The 23,322-nt window shown below is 36.1% G+C and overlaps 1 protein-coding gene across 3 annotated transcripts; it reads left to right on the top strand.

Annotated features, from left to right (window-relative positions):
* The first annotated feature begins 1,206 nt into the window (after positions 1 to 1,206).
* IntS3 (integrator complex subunit 3) lies at positions 1,207 to 20,651 on the top strand. 3 transcript variants are annotated; one of them, XM_018449867.1, is made up of 15 exons: positions 1,207 to 1,409; positions 2,004 to 2,213; positions 2,294 to 2,447; positions 2,514 to 2,614; positions 2,730 to 2,923; positions 10,316 to 10,469; positions 11,653 to 12,251; positions 12,329 to 12,890; positions 13,055 to 13,253; positions 18,086 to 18,224; positions 18,533 to 19,081; positions 19,159 to 19,252; positions 19,344 to 19,711; positions 19,796 to 20,366; positions 20,505 to 20,651. In XM_018449867.1, the coding sequence occupies exons 1-15, from the start codon at positions 1,227 to 1,229 to the stop codon at positions 20,577 to 20,579; spliced, it is 4,152 nt and encodes a 1,383-aa protein (XP_018305369.1). In that variant the 5' UTR covers positions 1,207 to 1,226; the 3' UTR covers positions 20,580 to 20,651. The 3 variants fall into 3 exon arrangements, with proteins under 3 accessions (XP_018305369.1, XP_018305352.1, XP_018305360.1); XM_018449850.1 differs by lacking the exons at positions 1,207 to 1,409; positions 2,004 to 2,213; positions 2,294 to 2,447; positions 2,514 to 2,614; positions 2,730 to 2,923 and having other exon boundaries at positions 10,395 to 10,469; positions 18,059 to 18,224; positions 20,505 to 20,579; XM_018449858.1 differs by lacking the exons at positions 1,207 to 1,409; positions 2,004 to 2,213; positions 2,294 to 2,447; positions 2,514 to 2,614; positions 2,730 to 2,923 and having other exon boundaries at positions 10,395 to 10,469; positions 18,062 to 18,224; positions 20,505 to 20,579.
* The last annotated feature ends 2,671 nt before the right edge of the window (positions 20,652 to 23,322 follow it).

Here is a 23,322-nt window from a genome sequence, read left to right on the forward strand (position 1 = left end):
CGTCTTTACTTTCTCCGCCTCCGGCTTGGATTTTCTCCTCTTTCCATTATATACATTAAGAAAAATATTACTTCGACCAAACTTTGATTAACATAATCGACGATTAACATAATTCAATCGACAGAATTACTCACAGCAAGATGTCAAGTTTTATTTATCGTCCTTAATCTAATCTTTCCATGCGTGTTAAACAATAAAATAAAATAATTCTATCCATATTGACAAAACAGATATTGTGCTCGACAAGTTTATCGCAGATTACCTCATCCATAGCCGTGGAATCTGGAATGTTTGCGTTTAATATTAAAAAAGGAAAAAGATAAGCGCAATCAGAAAAACAACTTATACGCAAAAGGCAAGATCGCGAGATGAGTAATACGGATGTATTATAGATTAAGGATAAAACATAAGGATAACTCAGATTTCACAATTAGCTTCATTATTAACTCATTAAGTAGTACCTACTCTATTTCTTAATATAAATAGAAGTATTAATTTTCTGCTGTTTAATAATGCATGGAAAGGAGCAATAAATTATATAATATAATTTTTTTTTTTTTTTGCTTTAAACAATTCTCTTAGTTCTCTTGAGTTAAGCTGCTTTTCTTTTAAAAAGATACATGTCCATTTCCATTAATGTATGTAGATTAATTAATTTAATCTCAGTTCAATTTGCTCTCCATCTTTTTCTAGTTCCAAGAATTGAAGAAAGATGAAGAGTAATTTAAATCAAGGTTGAAGTTATTTTACACTGAAAAAATCGGTCGATTGTCGTTCTCTCTTTGTTATTCATTGAACGCCAAGAAGGATAGAACAACACTTGTGCTGACAGTGTCTCCTAAAAGGAGAGCAGCCTTAGGCCCAGTTTCACAACTCACGGTTAACTCTTAATCAAGGTTCAACTTGTTTCTCATCTCTTTCCAATTCTAGAATTGGAAAGAGACAATGAATAAGTTGAATCTCGGTTAAGAATTAACCGTGAGTTGTGGAATTGGGCCTTAATCGCCGATTAAGCTAATCGAAGTTTGGCCGTAGTCGTTGGAAAAACATCGCTTGTTTTTGATGGCGTTGATACATCAATCGATATTGCCAAATATAATCGGATCTGCTTCGTTAAGTGAGAGCTTTCGTTATGACGTAGAATGCGTGCGCAATTCACGTAAGATTCACGCACACACATTTATTTTTACGTCGGTGCGCATGCACCCACCACCGGGTCGGTGAACATGGCAGGTGCTCATCTGCTCCACGACGATTACGTTCATTCGAGAAAAGACTCCGACGACGAAGCCTTTAATTTGAAAATAATTAATCAACTCGTCAATACTTTGTCACGAGAATTGTCTCTTGAGTCTTACTGGAAAATCAGGAATACTGTGAATGCAACCATGAGTGCGCAAGAGACAGAGGTGAGCCTTATCAAAGCTTTTTCAATCACGTTTATCAATATTGTATATAAACCAGATAATAATTCCGAGAAAAATCGTACGCCTCTACGATGCCTTTCAATTATACGACAAGAGATGCAAGTCTTCTCTCATTAACCTCCAAACGTAAATATCGCGTCATACATATATATATGCATACACTGTGTATGTATACAATACACACACATCATGCGCGCATATATATATATATATGTATATATGGCTTAGTCAAACATATTAGGCATCTTATTAACCATTATTTAAAGTTTTAGTTTAAAAATTTATTTATAGCATTTGTTATATATTATCCTTTGTTTCAAAAATCCTTTAAATTTATGTATATAATGTACTGATAACTAGTAGGTAACAATGCAGGTAAAAGAATTCCAGATAAATGAAAAAGAATATAGGTACCTAATATTACAATATTTTTTTGGCTTAGCCTTTATGTATATTTTTTGTATACAAATATATGTAATTATATTATTACATAATATTATGATTATATGTATAATATATATAATACATTGTATATAAATATATATAAATTAATAATGTATTTTTCTCTTTATTTAGGTGGAGAACCTTAAACAGCAAGGAAATGCATGTGTTAGGGAGAAAAAATATCAGAAGGCAATGCTTCATTACTCACAAGCAATTAAGCTGGATCCAAAAAATTATTCTCTCTACAGCAACAGATCCTTCACTTTCCTAATGTTGGAACGATATCGTGACGCCTTGAACGATGCTCTGATGACCATTCGACTAAAGCCTGACTGGTCAAAAGTATGTAAAAGAATATATACTTCCTGCAGATCTGGATTTTAAAAAAGGAATAAATTTCTCAATATGATTATCTGTTTCAGGGTTACTTTAGGAAGGGCGAGGTTGAACTGAAACTATGCTCTTACAATGAAGCACTTGAGTCTTATAACAAAGCTTTATCCTTGCAACCAAACGAGCCTAAGATTTTGGAAGCGATGAACAAAGCGTCAAAATCATTGATTAAAGACAGAAGAGGTACTTGATGCACAGAGTTATCTTGGAACTATGAAAATTGGAACATAATAAAATAATGTTTCACAGCTGATCAACAGATCCCGTGGCTTGGAGCTGGCGTTGGTATTATACTAGGAGTCACAGTTGTGATTGCCGATTATGTTTTTACAAACAAGCCCACTTTAACGGTATTGATTCGTACTTTATACTTTTAAATTATTATTAAAATGGTAATCGTGTAATTATATTATTTTTGTCATTGCTGTAATGTGCACGGTATAATTCTTTCATATTCTGCTGCAGCATCCTCTACTGATGGCTTTATTAACGATGACTATAGCTATGATTGGCTTTGCCATCGCAAAAGGACTTCGTTATTTTTTAAAACACCAAAGAAAGTCAGTCCTAATAGGAGACTTTCCCCACTGCTTGGTAGAAGCCAATGAATTGGATGATATCTATGTAAAAGAAAGTACTGATACAAAGAAAAAAGAACGGTAAAGTACAAATGAGGCAATAATTTTGCAAAAAGAAAAATGATAGTTCTTTTTATTGATAAATATTTCAATGTACTTTCAATAATTTTAATTAAAAAATGCAGTAACATTTTTACTATTAATATATAAAAATAATGCTACGGACGGATAAAACTAATGTTTGACTATGACTAGATGTCTATCATTGCATTCTGTGTTGTTTTTTATTGAAAAAATTGAAATATATTTTATATACTATTGTTTTATATTATTTTTAGTTTTATAAAAGCACATAAAGCGAATATTTATATAAAAAATACATTAATGATTCGTTAATGAATTTACTAGTCATTTCTTCACACAGTATATGACGAATAATTTATGCGGTTCGCAAAAAAGATAACTGCGATAAAAAATAAATAATTAATTATATACGCACTATCAGTACATCTAATTATCATATGACTCGTAATGAAGTATGAATGTATTCTCTTAAAAATAGTATTTATTCGAAACACTAAAGAATATTATATTTGCATTCCTTACAATTTAGAAACTTGGTAAGAAATATTGTCTCTTGCTATTGATTCTTACAATGAACAACGAAGTATATAAGTGTATTAAAATAATATACGTGTGTGTGTGTGTGTGTGTGTGTGTGTGTGTGTGTGTGTGTGTGTGTGTGTGTGTGTGTGTGTGTGCGCGCGCGCGATATGTACGTCGCATGTCTTCTTTTACTCTTTCTGCACTTTACAGTACCTATAATATCAAGAATAAATGCATATGTATATCTCTTGAAACTAAAGATCTCAATTAAAATTATTTAAATAATATATTTAAATATATGTATGTTTTTAGCTGGAAACATCATCCAGTTGAGCTCGAAAAGACTAAAGATTTCTAACTTTATATATACAGGGTGTTTATAAATAAGTGTAAAAACTTTCCGAAAATAATTCCTTGTCGAAAATTAAGAGTTTTTCATATAAACACTCTTATATCCCTCCCGGATGAGTAACTCCTTCAAAAGGAGAAGTAAAAATTAAGTTTTTTTTTTTCAAATTTTAGACATATTAGAAAAATGGAATTTAACGGACATTTTCCACTGTAAAAAGAACATTTATTAACATTTTCAAAAAATAAGAACTTAATGTTTACCTCTCCCCATTGAAGGAATGTAATTCCTCAGGGAGGGATATAGAAATATATGTTTGTATGAAAAACTCCCCTTAATTTTTAGCAAAGAATCAACTCCTATTCACACTTATTTAGAAACACTCTGTATACTTACTAATTTGTAAGTATGTCTATAAGCATATACACTTAAGTATTTCAACCGTAGGTATACTTATAGTATATCTGCTTGTAGTTCATAAGTCATCAACGATTGTCCACGATTCAAGTGTATTGATGTCACACACATGCAACTTGTGAACTATGAACCGTATTATGCATCCGTTTACGATATCGTGTGGTCATTCAATAAAGATGAAATTAAAAGCACTACCGATGGATATCTCGATCTTTTGATTCCTGAACCGTCCTTCAAAACTTGTCGTTTCATGTTCCACTCGCATGCAACCGAATTACGCAATGCGGGAAAGTAACAAACGGCAAAAATATGCGCGATGCGCCGGGGCGAGAAGTAAAAGGAGATTCACCAAGCGGTTTTAGGTCGGACGTTCGGTTCATTTGCGAAGTACATCTTAAAGTAGCAGCAGGGAAGGGACGCAAAGATAAAATGGGAACAAGCTGTTGGAGCTAATCAAGTAAATACTGACACCTAAAGAAATTCATAAAAAATATATTATTAAATAATATAAAAAGAAAAATAATTTCAAGAAAAATCTGTGGAGCATTAACAAGCTAAAAATCAATAACATCCTCCTATAGTTACTATAGTAGAATATGTGTAAACAGTTTAGAATAATCGATATCGGTTAGGGAAGTCAAAACAAACAGGGGGAATTGGCAAAAACAAGGAAATGTCGAAGAACAATAAAAAACTATTTTTATTCGATTTATAAAATTATGCTGAAATAATCCAGCCTTCTATATGTCCGAGAAATTATATAAGTTTTATGTTTCTGAACAAGTTTGTTACTTCGCAGGATTTGTGCTTTCATTTTTAAGTTTAGTGCTGTCCTTTTTCTCCCCTTTCTCTCTCTATTTATCTATCTCATTTGCTATACTGGCATGCGATTATTCTCTCACGCGTGCATATTATTGCGGTTCGCAGCACAGATAGAAGAAATAATTGGACCGCAACTCGAGAGCTGGGAATAATGTCGTTAACAAACAACGCGCACGATTTAACATTGAATATAAACGCCAAGTATTTATAAAATTGTAGAATCATTGGGATCACATTGATTGTATTTTCACATTCAATGGGAATATTTTTCAGCGTTTTGCTATAAAAAACCGTTTTCAACTTGTATTTAGCTTCCATGAATCCAAGCTGATCGAAAACGTGCAGCGCTTCGTTTCAGAAATCACACCACGTGGCGTAGATAATCGGGTACCATCTGATTATATCTTTCCCACTTTGCCTGAATAGACACAGCCTTCTTCTTCCATATCAAGTTCCCCTGATGTTGGCTATCGCATTCTAGAAAGAGTTGTCCGACTATGTAACTTACCAAAAGGCTAGGTAGATCTAGTCATTTTTTTTTTACGTTCATACTCGATCGAGTCTACTCAAGTAACGGTTAAAAGAGAATGTCTGTTAAAAGAACGTGGTCATTAAATCGTGATGATATAATAATACGATATGATAAGCGACTGATAAATCCAATCAGCTGTATCAACGATAAAATTACACAAGTCCTAAAATTCTAATGTCCTTGACCTCAGAAATCCCTACTTCGACAAAACTTTGATCACAAAAGCTTGTACTTCAGAAAATCGGTGGAACACAAATCGACGCTCCGAGCATTCTCTAGGATTTATTATTACAATAAATGTTGTTGCAATAAACTTATTATCATAAATGTCTTTTGAGACCTGTAAGGGATCGAGAAAGAGATATTTATTATAGCTGCCGCTTCGCAGACTTTTACAAACAATCGCCGTGCAACTTGCTCGAGGCGCAACAACAATGCGCGATCGAGTTACATTTACGAAAAAGAATATACGATCGAATTATACTCATAAAGGCAAAGATAAATCGGCGATCAGCTGCGAAGTCCGTTTTTCACGGGAGAGATAAGGCGCGCGCTCCCTCCGAACGTTTCTCCCTCACGAGCGATTTCGCAAAGCAACAAAGAGCTCCCCCACCGTTTTAGGATCCGCTTTCCTCGATAGTTTCACGTACTCGGTGCGTTCACCGCGATTATTAAAATCTTACGTGTTTCCCGTACGAACAAAATGGCAAAATGGCGTGTCCCAGTGATCCCTCCCTATTTTTCTCTACGCAGCGCATATACGACTCGCAGGCCCGGTCCAGTACTCCAGTTATATATCTCACGTTCGTGGTTCGTCACGAACGTGACTACGGATTGAAGTTGGCATGGCCAACTTCTCTCCGAACTACGCGCGCGCGCGCGCGCGCGGGCGCGTCACTCATCGCGCGCCTGAAGATCCTTTATTGCGAGCGATGATGCGAGAATCGCCAATGATAATGCAATCCACAGAAATAGACGCGCAAATATTTCGCGGCGATACAATATACAACTCGGAGAACGCGAAGTTATCGATGCGACGAACGGCACCGACGATCGCAGGTGTCGAACCTCGTGCGAATTCACGAGTTCCATTTTTTATTTTTCGACGCATCATTATTGGAGGTCTGTTCGAGCTGCTTGCACTTTTTGCACTCACAATCAGTTTCTCTCTTTTCAACGTCCGAAATGTATATTTATTTTTGGAGATTTCAAGCAACGCGAACGAACCTCGAGTCTTCAGATCGGTTCTTTCCAGCTGAACTTTTTGCACGGTTCATCTTTTCTCTTTTTTTTTTTCCTCCAATTTGAAAGTAAAAGAGGAAAAATGACCCGTGCGAGAAGTTCAGCTAAAAAGAATAAGCTTTTCGCGAAGTAGGACGAATTAGAAAACATTTTCGTTCGTCGCGCGAAGCTCGTGTTTTTCTCGACTCGCAACGTAAATCCTGCGAACCCGGATCTCATTTCCGAGAGGAGGCGACGAGCGCGGAAAAACGGAGTCACGTTTTTCACGCTCGCCGTCCCGAAACCGTTGACGTCACTGCACGAAGTATTCGATCTCTCACGCTCGTATTTCGCGCACGCGATACGGCGTACGTCGACGATTCCATCGGAAGCGAGTTGCAGCGTAGAAAGATGAACGCCAACGACGACCGACCAACGTGGCCGTTGGACGGAAAACAGAAGGCACGGTGAACCGCCGCGTCCCGTGACACTCGCTTCGCGTGAAAAATGGCGACGAAATCTCGAGGCGTCGCGCGGACGAGCGTCGAGGACACCTCGGGACGAGAAAAGAAGTCCCTCGTGGAAGGCTCCAAGGGGTTAGGGTGTCGGCGGATGCGAAGGCGTGTCGCGCGGCACACACGACGTCGTCGTCGTCGTCGCGAACCGTCCCGGAGTGCCGCTTCCGCGCCGGAAATGGAACCTCGAGACGGGATGGCGGACCCGAGGAAACCGAAGAATCCCTCACCGGAAAGCAGCAGCGACGAAGGGCGTTCCGCGAGGATGCTCGGAACGAGAGAAGCGTAGCCGGGACGCTCAGCACGATTAGCGGCTGCCTGGTGCTCCGCAGGTCACTTGTCGAGAACACGCATGCGCAAACGCATGCGCGATACCTCCTCGCGGCACACACGGCTCTACAGCCGACAAAACGGGATGTTTTGTCACCTCCGAATCTAGCAATTTTCTCAACATTCCTGTTTTTTTGATTTTTTTATTTTCAGTCGGATAAAATATATGATAATGAAAAAAATGTAACGTGCATTTTTAATAATGGATATATTATTGACTTTCAATAAAGTTATTATTGATATAATAACTTCCAATAAAGTTATTATTTGCAGATATTAATATAATTGATATATTATTGATTTTTAATATTATTGTTATTATTATTATTTTATTTTAAGTAAGCGACTTCTGGGAATCGAGGTGAAAATTACAAAGCGAATTAGCGAATTCATTAAAATATTATAATTTCATTTGTCAACTTATGTAGTAAATTTGTTCGTTTTTGTAATTTTCATCTCGTTTCGAGATACACAATCGACCTATACAAAACGGTGCTTTAAAATATCTGAATATTCTCACAGTTGCAAACTTCAAGGGATTAAAAAGTTATGGAAACGAAGGAGCTTCGTTACAACGCGATTTTTTAAATTTTTTCAAGTTATAACAAGAATCACTCCGCTATAGGAAAAAGTTATATTCTATGAACGCGATCAGCCTCGTGAATCCCACGTCTTTCATCGCAGTTTCCCGAACAGAGAAGTCTCTGAAAAAGCTAACTCGACGCGCTAGCGCGCGCATCTCCTTCGCGCGGCTTTCCGAACTTCTCGCGACGATGATCCGCGAGTTTCGGTATCGTAACAACTTGCCGCCTCCTCGTTGATTGTCGGAACCGCGAAAGTTTCCGTTCGCGCCTCATTACAACGTACTATCTGACGTACTTATTAATAACGCGTGACGAACGAAGGACGAAGTTCACGACTCGCCCAGCAGTAATTGCACAAAGCCCTCGCGCCACGAGGCGCAAAAAGGCAAAACGTAATCCACCATGAAGACGTCTTCCGTTACTCGCTCCGCTGTCCGTCGGGTGATTAACCGATAAAAAATATTCCTAGGGCGAAAAAGTCGCACGGAGCGATCGAGGACCTCTCGCAAGTTCAAACGTTAGGACAGAAGCACAGATTTTTGTATAAATTCCGAAATACAATAACTGTAATATGCTTTACCCCACAAACACAATAGATGTGTAGTAGGAAGTCTTAAGCCTTGAGAAATTGATCGATCACAGTCGAATGTGAGAAGAATAATCGACTATGATTGGTCAATTCCTCAAGATTTAAGGCTTACCGCACCTATTGTGTTTGCGGAGTTAAGCAGTAAGATATTGACTGATTACGGTCGAATGTGAGAAGAATAATCGACTATAAATAATCAATTTCTTACGGCTTAAGATCTTAAGCTTAGGTAATAGCTTGTAGAAAGCCCATTACTGCACCTATTGTGTTTTGGGATGCATAACGCACAAAAAAAATCCATCCTGAATCTTTTATTTCATGGAAAGGAAAGAAATGAAGGACTTTAATTAATTCATTTTTTTATGCATTATGCAAGACTCTGTGCTCTCATCCTAAGTCACTGCCTGAGCTTTAAGCTTTAAGCTTCCAAACAATTGATTAATCATAATTGATCGTTCTTCTCACATTCGACTGTGACTGGTCAATTCCTTAAGGCTCAAGGCTTACTACACCTATAGTGTCTCAGGACTTAAGAGAAATATCAATCCCTCGACAATTCCGCGAGTCTCTGTTCCTGCAGCTCGTCCGTTTTGTCGTCGCGTCGATACGCATCAACTGCGTAACGAGTTCGACTTATTTTAAATTGCAAAACAGCTTCCAATGCAGCGAAACGACGTGTCGATGAATAACTTATGATGAAATGCAGTTTAAATAAGAAAAATATTAATGAAAGGGCCGAGAAGTTTCTTTTCATTTACCCGTACGGTATAGATCGTTCCAACAATATTACAGCAACATTCGCAATATTCCAGCAATATTGTGGTAACATCGCAAAGTTATTGCAACGTTACTGGAATGATCTACTCTGCATAGCTACTGAATGTCGCTGATTTGAGCGGTCAGAGCTGATCGCGCGGAGCTCGTGAAATCAGCGAGGCTTTCCGTGAATTCTTAATATTTATCCGAGTGTCACCCCAAGTGCGCCCTGCGTGCAGCCGCCTCTGTTACGGATCGCACTACTTTTCCATCGCATCCCACCCGGGCGCGCCGTGTGTACGGGCTGGTGGTCGCTGATTGGCGAACGACGATCGCCGGGTGCGCGACGGGGGCATCGCAACACGAAGCGGGGCCCTCTCGACGACTGGGCGCATCTATCAATGCGCAATCGCATCGGAGCTGTAGACGAAGTCGGGGAGGTTTGCCGAGACGAGGAATAAACACGGTGGCTGCTCCGCGCACAGGCACACCGCACAAGCATCGGGCGAGAAGTGGGCGGCGGAGGGATCGAACGAGAAAGAGAGAGAGAGAGAGAGAGAGAAAGAGCGAGAGAGAGAGAGGGGAGACATAGTGGGAGAAAGCGAGAAAGTGGGAGAGCGAGAGAGAGCGGGTGATACGGTCCGTGCGTGCGAGTGAACGAGAGAGGGAGTGAGAAAGACGTGAGCGAGATAGAGCGAACGAGTAGGCCAGCGAGACGATCACGATGCACGGAGGCGAGCACAAGCGGCCAGGGGCACAGGGCTGAGGGCTGAGGGCTCGACGGGGCCTCGAGTAACGTTCACGGGCCGGCCGAGGCGCAGCCAGCGAGCGATGGAGCAGCCCAAGACTCCGGCGTCCCGGCTGTTCAACACGACCTGCATCGAGAACAAGGACGACCTGGAAGAGGTAACATAAATATTTGAAATAGTCACTGGGTACGTATCGGGTGCGAGGGCCTCCGCCATTGTTGCGACGGTCGCGCACGTTGGCGAACGCGCGGCGCCACTTGCGAAAATCCACCTTTTCGCGCGACATTCGAACCTGCCAAAGGCGAAATCGTCCCGAGGGACGAGGATATTCCCGTTCCTACCCTTCTCTCTTTCTTTCGCTCTCTCGCGTCCTTTGCTTCCCTTCCTCCGTGTTCCATCGAGCAACTCCATCGTGACACGTGATTTTTCTGAATTTTTCTGAATTTTTCTGAATACTCCGGAAGCTTTTCAGTGCTTTCCGACAAAAAACACATGACAGTGGATGCTTTTTCCAGCCAGAAACAGCGAGTGCTTTCCATTTGGTGACACAAATCGTCACAAGTATCATTCTGTCTTTGTTACATATGGAATGTAAAGAAAGATAGAACAACACTTGTGTCGATTTGGGTCACTAAATGGAAAGCACCTACAGTGAATTTCATTATATCTTTGTTATTTGTGCCAATGTTAAACAAAGATGATATAATCGCTGTGTCATATCGTTGGTGTTTTCTCGCAGGAGACACAGTGTAATTCCATTTTTGCTTAACATAGGAGGATGCTTTTCCAGCAAGAGACACAGATAACATGGTATAACGCAATGAATCATATATCCTTATTGTTCGCCAATGTTAAATAAAGATGAAATAATCACTGTATTACATTGTGTCTCTTGGCAAATAACAAGATTGTAGTAATTCATTGTATTATATTGAATCATCTGTTTCTTGCTGGAAAGCACCAAGTGTAACACAGTGAATCGTTTCATCTTTATGTAACATTGGCAAACAGCAAGGGGTGCTTTCCATTTGGTATCCAATTGACACAATTGTCTAAATCGCTAGAATGTCAAGTAAGATAGAATGATGTTTATGTCGACTTGTGCTAATAAATGGAAGGCTTGTGTTACTAATTGGAAGGATCCAAGGATATAATAATTTACTGTGTCACATTGTGTCATTTGTGTTTCTTGTTAGAAAGCATCTGGAGTGTCTCTTTTTGTATGCGTACAGTCAAAGATATTTACCTCAAAATACTAAATAAAAATTTACTCAAACTTCTTGGGTATTTTTTTTTTTCATTTAGAATCAGCGAAATTGAGTGATACAATATCTTTTCAGAAATTGGAGAGATGCCATTCGACGTTGCAAAATTTGATCACGGGACTCTCGGAGAAAGAAGCCCACGACACGCTGAACAATGCAGTGTGCAAGGACAAGGCGTACGAGGAAGTTTCCCTGGGTTTATTAGTGATCATCTTGACGGAACCGCAGAATGCTGCAAAGAGTTACAGAGACTTAACATTGATCACACGAGATGGCCTAGGCATTGTGTTGCTTCATCTGAATCAATTAGTATTGGATAAATATTTGAGATTAAATGACGTTACCAGAAGTCAGTTACTGTGGTTGCTAAGGGAAATGATAAGGACTAGTGTAACTAATGTGGATAATCTTTGTTTGACTTTGTTGAGGCATGCGGCAGGCGGGGATATTTCCCCAAAGAACTTATTCCTAGTTGACGCCCTCTTAGATATTTTTCAAGAAAATCGACCGTGGTTGGATAAATTTTCTTTTTTAGTAGCATCAATTGTGTACACGTATTTACGGTTAATAGAAGACCACAATGCACCTCATTTGGCTGGTTTAAGGCAAAAGGAAGTGACCTTCACAACATCTCTGATAAGGGAACGAATGGCAGACTGCCTAGCTATTGGAAGGTATACATGCTGGGGCGATTAGAAAACTCCAAACAATGAACAACATTGACATAAATTAATGCAATTATATTTTTCAGAGATTTGGTTCGTTTACTACAGAACGTCGCGAGAATACCGGAGTTTGAAGCACTCTGGAAGGATATATTACTCAATCCAAAATCTCTCTGTCCAAATTTTAACGGTGTTCTTCAATTATTACAAACTAGAACCTCCAGAAGATTTCTACAATCTCGTTTGACGCCGGAAATGGAGAGGAAACTTGTGTTTCTGACGAGTAACGTCCGTTTCGGCAATCATAAGCGTTATCAGGATTGGTTTCAGAGGCAATACTTAGCAACTCCTGAATCTCAATCGTTAAGATGTGATCTAATTCGCTTTATCGTTGGAGTCATACATCCCACGAACGAACTGCTGTGCTCTGACATTATTCCACGATGGGCAGTAATAGGCTGGTTATTCACAACGTGCACTTCCACCGTGGCTGCCAGTAACGCAAAGCTGGCTCTGTTCTATGATTGGCTGTTTTTCGATCCTGACAAAGACAATATCATGAATATTGAACCTGCAATTCTTGTTATGCACAATTCAATGAGGTCTCATCCACCTGTCACTGCCACACTTCTAGATTTTTTATGCAGGGTGAGTTATACTCGTTCATTTTATTGAGAAATTCCAAATGTTAAAATAAAATATGATTTACAGATATTTTAAATTCTAAATAATAAATAAAATATTTGTTTATACATTTATTTAAAGATATTTGATTCGAAATTCTGGATAATAAAATAAAATATGATTTACAGATAATACCAAACTTCTATCCTGCGCTAACGGAGAAAGTCAGAAACGGCATATTTTCGTCATTGCGACAAATTTTAGAAAAACGCGTTTTGCCTAGCCTATACCCGTTATTTGATAGCCCGAAACTTGATCGAGAATTAAGGAGCAAAATACGGGAAACTTTTAAGGAATTTTGTCTACCACCAAATTCAGATATGCCTGGTAAAATTATTAATATATAATATATAAACGTTGTATGATCACAATTAATAATAGAAATTCAAAGGCCTATACCGGTCGAAGCTAAATCTTTAACGCTTTTAAATCAATGTGAATTATATATATACTATATATGTAAATATATAACATATTTGTAGTCCTTCAAACTGCACGCCGAATTGGTTTTCCGGAGCTAATTAAACTATTGGAATAATATTACATTGAATTTCTATTATTAATTGTGTTTCTCACATGGTACGGTCTAAAAATAAGGTTCTTATTGGTTAAATTAGTTTATTTACGTCGCCCGAAAAAGACATTTCGTACATATGCCAAATTTGCGAAAGATATTACTAAGGCCTCGGTAGTCTAACTGGTAAGGACGCTCACACGGAATTTAAGAGATCCGGGTTCGACTCCCGGCCAGGTAATATTTTTCGCAATAAAATTTATTTACAGTTTTTCAGCACATTAACATCTTGCTAATATGATGCCTGATTATGCATTAAAATTATTTAAGAATTGCTTGTTAATTTAATTTAATTCGTGATATTATTCCAGTAGTTTAATTGCGTTTATAAGTCCGGAAAACCAATTCGACGCGCAGTTTGAACGACTACAAATATGTTATATATGCAAGTACATATACATATATAGTATATATGTAATTCACATTGAATTATTTAAAAGCGTTAAAGATTTAGCTTCGACCGGTATAGGCCTTTGAATTTCTATTATTAATTGTGTTTCTCACATGGTACGGTCTAAAAATAAGATTCTTATTGTTTCAATTAGTTGTATTATCATATTAACATCTTATCACATTATATTAAAAAGTATTTCAAAATAGGAAAAAATTTCCAGTACATAATTTCTTTTTTAATTTCTTTAATTAAAAGAAATTTAAGTTTGAATTGTCATTGGTTCACAAAAAGACTTGATTCCACAATGAAAGTGACGAAATAAAGTAGAGAAGTTGTTAGAAAGTATTTGCATCATATGGACAAACAATTTGAATAAATTTTAATCTACTTGCTGATATCTACTTGCTGTATATCTACTTGCTGATTACTTAGCTAATCTTGATATTTCATAAATAATGTACTAACTTGTCAATTTGAGAAGAATATTAATTTATTAGAATTATATTCATTGTAAAGTTTGAATAGTTCTTTTTTGATAAATATTTGACAATTATTTTAGTATTTATAATCAAGAATTAATTATAAAAGATTGATAGAAAGATCTAATTCTGAAGAAAATCAGTTATAATTAAATTAAATAAATGTAGACGAAATGTTAGACTTTTATAGACGAAATTTATTATCCTAACTTGATTTTAAGCTTGATTGTCAAAAATTTATCTACTACTAAGAATACACTGCAGTGTTTTTAATACTATTTTTAATATCATATTTCCGAAATTTATGACTCAAAATATATAGCAAGAAACATGAAGTTAAAAAATTATTTTTTGAATTTTCGTTTCAAGCACTAGTTTTTGAGAGCACAAGTTTATAAAAGTTAATCATTTGCTGTTTAGATGATCACCTGTCACGTAGCCATTACTATTACCGCACGCACAGATTCATGGTCATGTGATAATTATACGCCATTTAAAGAACCTTTAAGCCTTTCTATCTCAACTGAGATTGGTCAGTTGTGATTGGCCCTTGTGTTACAAAAACTCCTGCTGGAAGTAAAAATCTGTAAATAACTTTTTTATTTAATTTTTCTTGTTATAGTAATTTTAGTCGCGAATTTCGAAACACTGATTTTGATATATCAAAATTTGATTATCAAGTTTGAAAGTTTATTGGAAACAAGTTAAGTCAGATTTTCTCCCATAGAATTTGTTTTCTCGATGTTAGAACTATATTCCCTTTGCGGCACCGCGAGCCGTGTATGCATTACTTGATCTCTTACCTTCTAGTGGCTCTTAAACACCGTTATTATTGTTTTGTGACATACATTTTGTTTTTATATGATCTTCAAACATTGATTTACCCATGAACCATTTAATCAAGTTATTATTTTAATTGATAATTTGTTACAAATAAAATAAGAGTAAAAACCCCGGTTTTTTCAATAAAAGTTCATTTCCGGAAAAAATCAATAATGAACCATGGAAAAATTTATGTTTTTTGGATCGCTGATTATAAATCTGACGTCAGATTTTCGAAATTCAAAATGGCGGATCCAAGATGGCCGATCGATTTGCAAATGGGAATCCGATTTTGTTCCATGATAAGTACCCTGATCAGGATGAAACCAGGTATTCGGAGATTTTCGAGGTCACTGATTACGAATCTGACCTCGGATTTTCGAAATTCAATATGGTGGATCCAATATGACGGACCAAGTTGCGAAAAGTGATTTGATATGGGAGTCGATCGTATATCTCGAAATGAGGTGAAAATCACAAAAGTGAGCAAATTCACTAGTTATTGACCAATTAAATTATGAATATTCTAGTGAATTTGCTCACTTTTGTAATTTTCACCTCATTTCGAGATACACAATCGATCCCCTGGATGAAAGTAGGTACTCGTCAGTTTTTTAAATCGCTTATTACAAATTTGGAGTCGGAAAAGCAAAATTGCAAACATGACCGACAAATATTTGAAGTGATTATGAATTTGAAGTCAAAATTATACAATTCAAAGCGGCCAATCCATTATGGCAATTTTTATTCTCATTTTCGGCATAATTTAACTAGCAATATGGTTGTAACGAACATAGAGTTCAATTTGTTTATAATTTTTTATTTATTTTTTCAGATTTGTGTTAAGATGGATATATATGGATATATATGGACATAAAATCAAAACAATATATACATTTTTTTCTATTATTAAATTTGAACATTTCTTTATACTTTTTTATTTGTATCAGGTCACTTTTTGCAAATCGATCCGCCATTTTGGATCTGCCACTTTGAATTTCGAAAATCTGAGATCATATTCGTAATCAGCGACTTTAAAAACCCCCGAGTAACAAATTTCAATTCAACCTTACGTAAAGAAAAATGTGTGCTTCAAAGGGTTAAGAATGCAGCTACAATAGAAGGAATAAGGAATAGATTTCAACTTATCAAATATCGGATACGTCGGCATACACGGTTTCTGATAGGTTGGTCATTATTCCTTATTCCTAATTCCTTATTCCTTCTATTGTGGCTGCACCTTAACTCGGTCAAATAATATTTCGAAAGGAGAAAGAGGAGTTTCTTAAGAAGTTTTCTCTCCTCCTTTAGTTTGCAATGTCCATAGTATTGAAAAAGTTAAGATTATAACGAATAAAATTTTTTTGTATGAATCACGTCCTTTTATCAGATTGGCTTGGCACATTATTTATCAAATGCTAAGACTAACAATGAGAATTTCAATTATTGCGAATTTAATAATTAGTACGTAGAATGTAACACAATTTTTGTTCAAAATTTATAGACAATATTTAAAGTAAATATTGTACTTAAATTCATCTTAAGGACGATTTTTGAACGATCATTGTTTGATTAGAAGACTACCTAAAACTCCTATTCTGTAACAATAATAGGCCTGTTCTTTTTGGCTGAACTTTTACACCAGTTCATCTTTCTTCCTTTTCTCTTCAGAAGGAAAAAAGAGGAAGAAAAATGAACAAAAGTTCAGCCAAACAGAACAGGCCTAAAGCTCAACTGTCCACGAAGCTAGAAATCAGTCCGATTTTCCGTAAAAACCATAAGCTGATTGGCTACACATTTCTTGATCCGAGAACTCAGATCAAGTTCTAGCATAGTGGACATTGGGCTTAATGTCGGTATCATTCTAATATCGTTGTGTAAATATTATACATATAATAAAAAGTTTGCGTAATGACAACGTAATGATATTTAAGTCTAGTAGAAACTTTGAAACCATCTTAAATCTAAAATTAATATAAAATTTTGTGTTTATGATGAACAGAGCAAAAATTGACCAATTGCATTGACCAAATTGTTCAAGTTTTGTGTGATTTGTTAAGGCTTTCTCCATCCAATTTTAGCATCGTGGATACAAGACTTAAGGAAAAAATACTACCCTATATCCGGGATTTTTATCCGAATTGTGTTAGGCCGGAATCAGACTACGCATTGAATATTGAGATTGAAAGATTGAAATTTGACCAATCAAAACAATAGGAACTAAAATTCCTTTGTCCTCACTGGTCAAATTTTAATCTTCAATCTTCAATCTCAATCTTCAATGCGTAGTCTGATTCCGGCCTTACAAGTTTCAGTAATCTTTTATTGAACCAAGAGCTTTCAAAGTTTTTTTCATAAAAAATATTGGAAATTAGAAAGGATATTAAAAAATTATATAAAGAAATCGTACTTGAAAGTGCATTAAATATTCAGAAAATCCTCCAATTTTCGGATATTTAATCGTGCCACGTACCCAGGTAACAAACTGATTATTTGTTATTTTGACTTCAATATGATATATTAAAGTTAAATAATGTTAAAATGACAAGTAACGTCAGTTTGCTATCTGGATAGTAATGAGTTGTGACATATGTATTACCGTGATATATTGGCTGCGTTCAGCAGAGAAAGCAACTTTGCAACTGTTGTAAAATTCTTCAATACGATTGGTTCTTGCTTTTGGTTCCTTATAGATCTAATCATATTGCAGAATTTTACAACAGTTGCAAAGCTTCTTTCTCTGCTGAACGCAGCCATTACCGCGCGTTCATTTTTCTAAAAGTTTTCTGCCACAAATCTGACGCTTCACTTTCAGCTTTCAATACATTTATCGCTTACTAACTTTTTACATCGTGTCTTTAAGCAGGTAATAAGGTTCTGAAATATTCAGGTAAAATGGAAGAGCTCAACAAGGAGCACAATCCAGGGACTGTAATAGAAAATACCACAAATTCTACTGTGGAGAACAACCACGTGGCACAAGATCCAGAACCAGCATTCAGTGATGAAGAAGAGGAGTCTCCTCTCAGGTTAACTATCCATTGCATATATTGTAATGCAATATCTATTGCATATAGTATAACATATACTAATCTTTTCGATATGGAAGGATTATAGACTAAAGTTTTATTTTATCTTATGATTCATCAATACATTCATTCTGGTCATGAAGTAATAACAGTAAAAAACATGAGACTCAATTATAACTTTGACCACAGTGATTGTGACTGTAGTTATTCATTACTCTTTGATCATGACGAATTTTTTGCACTAAAAACAAAATTAAACTTCGTATTACAAATGTAGATTTAATTAAACAAATTTATTTGTATTTTAGAATAGTAACGAAAGTGGAAGAGGAAGAAGACGAGGAGGATGTACCATTGTCTACTGTAAAATTGAAAAATGATCAAAAGAACGCAAACTGTGTCGTGAAGAAGGAAGACATTACGTCGCATTTACGTCTTATATTGGAGCCGGAAGAGTTGAGAACTAGTATAGAAACATTGCATACGGAAACCGATAATGAGTCGAGATGCCAAGCGATGGAAAGGATAGTACAAATGGTTGTGGAAGACGAAATAGATGCAGAGACGATACCTGCGTTAGCGTCCTGCATATCAACTATCTTATCGCCGCAAATCACGGCGCAGATTTTTCCGTCGGATAACCTAAATGAAGAAGTATTGGCTGATAGTATAAGCACGCCGTTGTTTGTTATGTTTCGAAACCAGTTTCAATTATGCAAAGAAGAAGATAATAGGCGGAAGCTTTTGGCCAGGGTGCTAGCGGAAATGCAATCGGTTCAATCTAAGACAGGTTATCTTCTTCTTTACTTCTTAAAAGTCTGGGGCAGAGAAGAAGAGAAAAGAGAAGGCGAACCGAGGTTAGACAAAAAATATGAATTATTAAACAGACAAAAAATAAAAAAAAAAACAATTTTAACTTCTTGTTATATTTCAGCAATGTTCTGAACGATGTCAAAGCATCAGTATATAAGGACTTCTGCGCGCAGCGAGAAAAAAAATTGGACGTGTGTCTGGTGTCAGATTTAAAGGTACGAATTTTGTATACAGACATAAACAAATTAAATATCATATTTGTACTCAAAGCGATATGTTCTAATACATTGTTTGCTTTTGTTATAGCTTTGCCACGAAGATAACATATTCATGTTATGTTACCTTGTGCCTGACGTATACACAGGGTTTCAAAATGTCGCCGTCGGAAATGTTCAACTGTTGCATCTTGTCGTGTCCACTGTGGATTCGTGCCAGTTACAGGATTTAGTTTGTCAGATAATGCAAGGCCATCTAAAGATGTTGAAGAAGGAATCGTTCACCACGCTATTGACAGCCAGCTTAAATTGGGAGACATTTGAACAGTACTGTTTCTGGCAGCTCATTTTCGCACACGATTTTCCCATTGATTACGTACTGCCAGTTTTGCCGAAATTACAGTTTCGTAACCACGCAGAGGCACTTACTTCAATCTTGTTTATGCTTAAGCAAGAAAAGTGAGTAAAACAATTACTGATTATTAGAAAAATTATTATAGAACAATTCGATATATGACTTTATATTTGACTAATGCATTATAGGCCAACGTTGGATCTTCTACGACAATTACTCGCCCGACAAAGCGTTGATGGTGATATGTTTGTTGTGGCAGCGCTACGTTACTGGTGTCGCGATTACGAAGAGAAACTTGGCGAACTGCTCGCGAATCTACTTAGCACCCGTTATCCTGCGACCAGTCCGAACAAACGGAAACGTTCTGGAGCCAAGCAAAATCAACAGTCTGCTGGTCCACCCACCGGCGAACAAGTTCTCGGTCATTTGGATCAATTACGTCAACACTGTATGTCCTCCGCGGAATTACAGTTATATCACTCGGAAGGAATGCAAAGGGCATTACAGCAGGCGCAGGCGGCGAGTAGTGATTCACTGAGGAAAAGTTACGGCGATCTCTTTGCACTTGCAGAAGTCAATGAAGAGAATGAACCGCCACCACCGAGTAGTTCCGCGAGAAAACACACTACTGCGTCCTCTGGAGGAGGTGGGGCCAGTGGTAAGGGTGGCCATAGAAAAACCGGTGCTAACACGAGAGAAAGATCCAATTTGAAGAGACCACTTCCGCGGTATCATATCGATAGTACCTCTAGTAGCGAGGTAAGGGTTTTTAGAAATTATATTTATGTAAATCATATATGGATGTAATCATATATGTCATATGATACAATCACACATATACGTATATATAATATTATATATTATTAAAAAATTAATGATTTTTCTTATTGTTCACAGGAAGAAGAAATCGTGAATCCAAAGCAAGCGAAAAAAAGGAAAAAGATCAATCCAGTGGGCTCGGACAGCGACTGACCACCCAGTGTCTTCATATGTCACATGGACCACGTCACGTGTGTGCAGCAAGCTAAACTAGCCTTAAGAATAGTAAGATAATATGATATATATGTACATATATATAACACATTGATATATTTATATATATATACATATAAATCTATTTAGCGCAACTTTGTAAATAGAATGTACGCTAATGATGAATGCGGAGAGGTATACATATATATAGGAAAGTAAAACCTTTAATATGTTTCATATATATACATGTTGCTCAGAGCAACAGCAAAATTGCCAGACTCTGATTGTTATTGTTAAAACATTTTGTTGAAAATTAAAAATCAATGTGTGGAAACTACTTAATCGTATGCTTAAATACGATCTTGTTTTAAACCCGTTTTTTACATTGACAGATACTAGTTAATGATATTTAATGGTAAACTCGTATGACCAACGGTACGTCAATTAGTCTATTTTCCTATGTTTCCTCTTGCAAAATATGCATTAAACTACCACTCATATCTGTCAAAGTTATTAAAAAGCAGAACATTTTAGAATTGCTAAAGACTCCTGGTTTTTTTATTGTAGTCATATTAAATTATGATGTTGGATAAGAAATCGTGAATTTTTTTGGCAAAATATATCAAAATGTTTTCTTGTATGCATATTTGACAACATATGGAAGAATGAAAGCCATGCGGTGTAAGTTACTTTTATGATTTCAAGAAACAAAAAAATTTTTTGATGAAAAAATTTACACCACTATTGTTTTCACTCCTCCATATGTAATTATACGGTACTTTCTTTTTAATTTGTAAATTAACAATGATGTAAATCTTGATTAATTGTTATCGCATGTGTAGCATGCAGATCGAATTATAAATGTTAAAACAATCACAATACATTCTTGCATTTTTATTGATGCATGAAAATGATGAAAGTGTATATTTTCGGCATTATTATCTATATACAGGGCGTATCTATAAAGTTTTTCCTGATCTTTTATATTTCGAAAATGGTTTAAAATTATGAAAAACCGCAAATACGTGTGTTCGAGGGTTACTCTTTTAAGAAGGTTGAGGGGTTGCCCTTCCCCTTCCCCGAAGAGAATTGCACTACTATTTCTAGTACAGTAGGAACATTTGAAAGAGTTTAACAGTTATTAGTTCGATGAATAGAAGCCTGCATTCTTCCGTTTTGCAATAAGTTCATGAAAACTTTTTTTATTTACTCGACATATTATATAAGTTTGATCCCAATCTTTATAGACACCCAGTATGTATGATATGCATATATATGTATATATATGTATATATAGGGTGCTTTCCATTTGGTGACACAAATCGGTACAAGTGTCACTATCTTTCTTGACATTCATTGAATAACAAAGATAAACGACACTTGTGTCACCAAATGAAAGTTCCCATGAAAATATATACATGAAAATATTTAATTAATAAAGAATTTGTATGTATATACAACATATATATATGTATATAAAGAAAAAATTGTAGATACACATTATAAAACGAAGATTTACACGGTTTTTTGTCTGTGACATCGCGATTCATATGACTATGAAAAAAAAATAGAAGTCTTAATATGACCGTTTTCTTCGCAAGTATGAAAGCGAAAAACACAAAGAATCTGGCAATATTGCAGGGGTATAGCAACGCAATATATCCCTTTTGCACTTTACTTTTTTTTAAATATCGTTATGACGGATTTTTATCTATTGTCTAAATATGCAGTCATTACATTTTCCTTCTCTTTATGAAATTTTTGTCGAAGTAATTGTGACCGCTATTGGACATATTCGTTGCCGTAACTCCCGAATGTAATTTCAATGAAGTTATTAGCCTTTTCTTTTCTAGAATTAAGAACCTTCTACCGGGACGTCGAAACGTAATTCGTGTACGTACTATTCCGGTGAGAAGCGTACAGTTTTACGACCAAATGTATTCAGTTCTCAATTGCGCTTAATGAGCACAATTATTCTCGAGAGATACAGGGATACTTTTTATAATGTTCTGCATGACGGAAGGTTATTAAACTTTAAAATAATCGGAGTGATTCAATGTTAGCTTGAAATAAATTCCCTTTTTGTTTCAAATTTTATTAGGATGATTTAGTAATTTGATTTAATAATTTGTTGTGATTATAAACTGCGACGTAATTTGACTTGTACTTTTGTATATCTTTTTACATCTCCTTATATTTGTAGATAGACATATAAGGTGAAATTAATTCGCGCATGGTGATAACAATGCAGACACGATAAGTCGGTCTCATCATTGTACAAGTATTCAATTCTCGTAAAAGTGTTTGAATAATTTTCCGTAACTAAATCGTTCGTCGTTTCGTTATCATACTACATACGAGATATACGTGTTTCTCTGAAATGTTTAAAAATCCGAAACTACCTTCCAAGGAAAGAAGAGGAAAAAGAAAGAAAAGAGAGTGTTAGGCGTTCTTGTAAACCTAAGTCTCGAAAACAGAGTGCGGAGAGAATATATCACCATTTACTTATAATGTACATACATTTCCTGTAAAATCGTTTAATCCAAAAGTCGATTGCATTATGCATCTTCTAATAGTGCGTGTATACATATATATACACACACATGTGAAATATATAAATATATACATAAAACGTGATGAGAATATGTGTATGTATGCATATATGAAACATTATATTGTATGTGGTGCGACCAGAGAATTTGTGCAAAACATTTACGAGATATATATATATATATATATAGTT

The sequence above is a fragment of the Mycetomoellerius zeteki genome, unplaced genomic scaffold, assembly GCF_001594055.1.
Source record: "Mycetomoellerius zeteki isolate Tzet28-1 unplaced genomic scaffold, Tzet1.0 scaffold106, whole genome shotgun sequence".
In the NCBI taxonomy this organism is placed as follows: Eukaryota; Metazoa; Arthropoda; class Insecta; order Hymenoptera; family Formicidae; genus Mycetomoellerius; species Mycetomoellerius zeteki.